Source organism: Centrocercus urophasianus, unplaced genomic scaffold (assembly GCF_019232065.1).
Source record: "Centrocercus urophasianus isolate 14NV4802_14NV808 unplaced genomic scaffold, USGS_Curo_1.0 seq_13, whole genome shotgun sequence".
Classification (NCBI taxonomy): domain Eukaryota; kingdom Metazoa; phylum Chordata; class Aves; order Galliformes; family Phasianidae; genus Centrocercus; species Centrocercus urophasianus.
Window position 1 is genome coordinate 10,576,130 of NW_024884475.1, and position 5,748 is coordinate 10,581,877.

General features: G+C 46.1%; 1 protein-coding gene across 3 annotated transcripts in view; it reads right to left on the reverse strand.

Annotated features, from left to right (window-relative positions):
* TBC1D14 (TBC1 domain family member 14) overlaps positions 1-943 on the reverse strand; it is a 65,327-nt gene extending 64,384 nt beyond the window's left edge. Inside the window, exon 1 of one of the 3 annotated variants that reach the window (XM_042811498.1) lies at positions 849-943. In XM_042811498.1, coding sequence (XP_042667432.1) covers positions 849-891 — 43 coding nt within the window. In that variant the 5' untranslated portion in view covers positions 892-943. The remainder of the gene's footprint in view (positions 1-848) is intronic. The other 2 variants (XM_042811497.1, XM_042811499.1) reach the window with 2 other exon arrangements.
* Positions 944-5,748: the final 4,805 nt, after the last annotated feature.

A 5,748-nucleotide genomic window follows, 5' to 3' on the forward strand; every position in this document is an offset into this window, starting at 1 on the left:
TTAGTGTGAACTCTTCAGGCAACATCGCTACCGAACGGACCACGAAACACGCTGTGCGCTGCCGCCACCAAGCACTGGCGTCCTCAGGAGCACGAAAACCATTTCATTTACCACAGCACGCCTCGGATCAGACGCTCACAAGCTGACACGCACCGCGCTGCCAACAGCGGAGCGCCCCCGAGGCCGCACAGCTTTCAGCAAAGCCGCGATGCGCAGCGCTTGCCGCACACGCAGCCGCGCCGAGCCCGGCTCCCGCCCGCCCCTCCGCCCACGGGCAGCGCCGCGAGCCCGGCTCCCCGCGGAGCGCCGGCGGGGCGATCGCAGGCGAAGCGCTGACGGCTCTGCAGCTTTCCGGCCACATCGGGGGGCAGCGTCAACGAGCCGCAGCGCTCCACTAAAGCTTCTGTTCCAGAGGCAGTTTACGGAGTTGGTTTTGTTTTATAAACCCTCCCCAACATCGCTTAAAAAGGTTGAGCCCATCGCTACGCCGGCGGCACCGCCGTAACAACTTCAGCTGGCGTTCTGAGCGGCTTTATTCAGCCCGCAGCGCCTCCAAGACTTCGCTTACAGAGCCCGTGAGAACTGAAAGTTGCTTCCTCCCCACAGCCGAACGCCTGACTCGGCACCGCCAAGGCTTGCGAGCCGCCGGCCCCGATCGAAGAGCAAAAGCAGAGCCACCATCCCGCCTTCCCCTACGGGGACAGCGCTCCCTCCGCGCCCTTTAACCCCGGAGGCTCCCCGCCGCTTCTCCGGTTGCCCCCCGGCAGCCGCTCCCCGCCTCGCCCCGCCGGCTCCGGCCCCGCCGCCCAGGGACGAGGAAGAGCCGCGCACAAACTTCGACGCCTCACCGGGGCAGCGCCGCGCTCCGTCGCTCCGCTCACGCCGGGCCATGCCCAGCCCTCCCCGCCGCCGGGACTAGGAGGATGCAGACGGCTGCGGCGGGGGGTCCATGTCGCTCTCCGGTCCCCGAGGAGGCGCGGAGGGTTCAGCGGAGGTGCGGCGGCGCGGCCCCCGCCCGCCGGGCTCCCTCCCAGCGCGGCGCAGGGCCTCCCATGGCGCCCGCCCCCGCAGCAAGCACGGCGCGGCTCTGCCCGTCGCGCACCTGGCGGTGGGACAGGTGCCGCGCTCCTCCCGCGACCCGCCCCGCAGCCGCACCCCCTGCCCGGCCCGCGGAGCCGAGCGCCGCCCGCCGGGGAGGGAACGCCTGCGCGCTGGGGGGAGGGGTGGCTCCCGGGAGAGGCGGCCATTGGGCCACAGGGCCGCGCGCCGCCCGCCATTTTGAATCGCCTCAGCGCGCCCGCGGGGCTGCCCGCTCAGCACAGAGCGGAGCCGGGCCGGGCTGAGTTGAGGGAGAAGATGTGATGTTTTACGGAAGTTTGTCGGCCAGGGGCATCAAGTGAGGCTGTACCTGAGCTGTACCTGCTTGTGTTCTCTGTGCTGAGTGCGCCATCGGCACACCTTGCCTTACCCTTCTGTTCCCACACAGTCTGAAGCCACAGGCCATGAGAACATGCAGTACGGTTCAGGACCAGAGATCTTGTTTCCTTTCTTTATGGTCCTTGGAACTCACGCTTGCCTTTTTTTCTTCTTTTTTTTTCCCTGCAAAAAAGTTCTGGGTAGCACCAAATACCCAAACTGATGTTTATGCAACATGTTACAGTAGCAAAATACAGTTGTCAGTTACTTCAGGGCATCTAAACACCAACTTCTCAGGCTCCCAGCGATGCCTCTAGGTCTGCCCGAAGTTGGAAGCTTGAGTGCAGCAAATGAGGCACATCAGAATCTGCGCTGATGCCAGGAGTTTGATGTCGAGAAGAGCAAAACCCTGATTATTCCAGCCTTGATGTGGGCAAGTCTGGGTAAATTGTCAGTCTGAGGTAAACACGTACTGAAGTATTTGCCACCATAGCCCCACTAACAGCAGTTCTATGCTATTGAGATGAGAATTAGCTCATTATCAAGATGAGAAGTACTTATCATCATCAACCAAAAATTATACCTCTGCAGATATGTCTGATTCAGAGAGAGAGAAAATTAAACATTTGTTCTGCTGGATTTGTGAGGTTTCAAAAAGAATGCAAAACAGTTAAAATGTCACTTATTTCTCCATGTCTTCGCAAATCACTTCTGTAAGACACTTTCCATATTACTGCTAACATGGCAAATTAAACAAAAAACAAAACAAGACAACAGATTTGAAACACTTGTCTATATGCCAAAGAGAGTATTTTGAAACATGCTGCCACTAATTCCTTTTTCAATATTAACACTTCTGTTTTTGAGAATCCCCTGTTGGAGCAACTGAAAGGCTGTCCTGTCACCATGGTGTCATCTATCTTAGGCCAAAGTTGTTAGGTTCCCAGGGTAAATAAGCGAATGGAAATACACAGTCATGGATTCTGTGTCTGCAGAGTTATCTCCAAAGGAACTAATTACACTTCTTTGTAATTTTATTTTGAATGAAGAAACAATTAGAAAAATCTGCCACAGATCTCTTTCAGCAATAGCTGAGCTTAGATTGCAGCTATAAGTTTCAAATCAACCAAGGCAGTCAGGCACTTAAAGGCTTTCTTAGTAAATACTTAAGAACAGCGCTATGCCTAACTACCATAATGCCTTTAAGGTCACATTCTAAAGTGAGGTAGTGGATGTTTCTATTTCCAACTCACAGATGACCCTTCCTCTTCAATTGATGTGCTTTTTGATACTACTCGCAACAAAATTTGTATTGCTCATGGTACTGAAAAAATACATAAGAACAACCAGGATCTGCAATGCTAGGCAGCATAAAAATACCAAGGTCAGCCTTAAAATGTTTACAGAACATCACATCATAGTTAGTATAAAACATACGTACTCTTTTCTACATCTGAATCACCATATAATTTGTTGTAATGAGTGGTTGTTCGCTTTCAGTCGCTGACTTTTCCAGCAACATTTAACAGAACTAATGCTAAAGCTGCCTCTGTCAGAGTTAGCACAATTTCTGACTTCAAGTGTTGTGCATTATTATTCCTCTATTGGTGAAGGGCCAAAATTTTGCAGCTAAATACAGCTTCACCTCATTAGTCCTGGGGAAGTGTGGAATGCCCTAATTACTAAGAGGAAAATGAGCAGGTACTGCAGGTTCAGGAAGAATGACTGTAACTAAGTGCAAAAGTGTCCCTTACATTCTTTGTTTTTCAGGTGTGCCACATTTAAATGACTTCATCCAGAAGGGCACGCTGAGAAATGTTCCTGTTTGAATAGCTGGGCCATAAGTAAATCCTCAGAAGCATAATAAAAAGCCAAATTCAGGGCTACAGTTTTCGCTAACACATGACAAACTTGTTTGTGGTTTTGATGTTTAAACCTGCTTGACTGTTTAACTAGTTTGAGGAAGAAAACTTAGCATGTAGCATAATGCCCTCAGGGTATTTACAGGAAGAAAAAAAAACTTGCTTTTTTTTTTTTTTTTTAAATGAGGCAGTATGTATATCCTTCTGACTTATTTGGAACCTGCTGAATGCTCCTTGAAACAGTGAAACATTAAATGAAAAGTAAAACCTCATAAACACATTCAGCCTTCGCCATAATCGGGCAGCTTAGCAAAATGCAATGGACAAAAAAAAAAACCATTCTCCAAAATTTACACTAGCTACCCAAGGTGGCTAGCATTAATGTTCTCCTACTGATTTAGAATCAAGTAAACTTGTATAATAAATACTTACATTTGTAAAAACCCTGACAAAATCCTGATGTTTTGCATGGACGTCTTGCCAGCATCTGCTGAGTAAAATGAAGCGCTGCACGGAGCAGCCTGGAATTGGCAACTGTGTTCACCTTAGAGGCCAAAAACAAGTAAGCAGTCTAACAATAGATCAGGGCTAGAGAATTTAATTTCTAGAAAACATTTGTGTCGAAAGTCGTGTCATGCAAACTCATATTCATGTAACCAGAATTAGATAAACCAGTTTCATGACTGTTCTTCAGGAAAACACAAAGGGATTTGCGTGCAGTGTTCAGTCTCACTGATTTTTCCCAAGTATACATGCCTACTAAAGAAGTATGCAAAGCAATAGTTCTTTCAAACAAGGCAGAATTCCACAGTACAAAAACAGAAACACAAACTCCTCTCACGTTTCTTATGCCTACAGATATGGGGAAAGCGTTCCCTGTTTTGAAGCTTCAACTATTTTGCAACAGAGACATTTGTTTCAATAACTAAATGGAAATATCTAGATTGAATTTTCATTTATCAGTTGCCAAGTAACTTGCTGAGTATGATGCAAGCTGGCTCCAGACAGCTAAACTGAGCTTCACTTCAATCCGCACAGTTCCCTATTGATCTGTTCTTTAGTGGTTCTGCCAGAAACCACTAGAAATCTCAAAGTAGTTTTTTTTTCTCCAGTGAACAAATGGTTTGCGTGCTGTGAGTGTCCCACAGTCAGACATCACTGTATGTTAGATGATCAGCTCCTGCCTGGATTTCCCTTCACTGCCATTTAAGGTTGTGTTAGCCCACATAACCAAGAGCACATGTATGCTGAATATAAACAAATGACAGATAATCTGTTAGAATCCAGGGTGCTGAGGGACAGAGTTTAGTCTTGAAATGTCACAACAGAGATCAGACATTGATCTTTTCCTCCTTGCTTCACAGAACCACTTGTATGTATGGATAATGCCTGCTTTGTGGCACAGGAAAATGGAACAGTGATTAAATTCAGCTTTTTACTACTAACTTGCAATATTATAATATTACATGTCATATATTATTATATGATAATACTTCTGATATTTTTTTATTATCTTGTCACAATATTATCCGACAAAGTGATGGCTTTGACAAAGTAAGAGAATAATTATCCCTTCTACTTCAAAGTAATCGTAAATTAATTTTGTCCTTGCAAAACTATGTATTTGTCTGTCTTGTACCAATCTGTGATGGACAGTAGTCCATTTCTAGCCCAGCCACCATCTATACTGCCTTTCCTACTGCATCTACTAAACAGTTCCAGTAGGTTTGAGGTGAATCAGGAACAGCTAGAGAAATTGCCATTTCACTGGCCCCCAAAATGCTTCCTTCTTAATTGAATGCTAGCAAATGTAAAAAAAGATGAGGGAAGTGAAACCAGGTCTCTAACTACTGTTAACCACTAGGTAAAAATAGACTTCTATGGTTGAAAGCTTTGCTGCATGGAGGGAAAGGTAAGAGAAGATCCTATGACACTTTCCAGCACATCTGAATTGGTACTACTGTAACTAAATGCATGCAACTGGGCTATTTTTTTTTATCACTGTCTACAAGCTGTTTATGAAATAAAAAGGTGTGGAGGAGTAAGATTACACATAAAAAATACTGCTTCTCGTATTGGTATCTCAGCACAATATAAACTGTGTTTCTAAAGCAAACAGATTAGTTCTGCAGTACAAAAGGGAATGAACCCAGCATGCAGTAACTTTCTAATGGACGCAGCTAGGAAAAAAAGCAAGGGAGTACTGAGTTAAAAAGTAGTTGCCCAGAAATAGTAATGATGAATGAAAACAGGTAATATTCAATTTGGGCAGACCAAAGATCAAATTAGTATCTCCCTATTGATCTGTAATGCTTCAAAGGACTTAGTATTTGTTTCAAGTATCATAGGAAAAAATGGAGGAAAGTATTAAAAAAGCATGAAGGAGACCTGTGTCTTCTTGAAAAGCACTGCTGTCAAACAAATGAAGGTTCCAGAATCAACAGAACATGGATTCAAATCCACCTCCAAG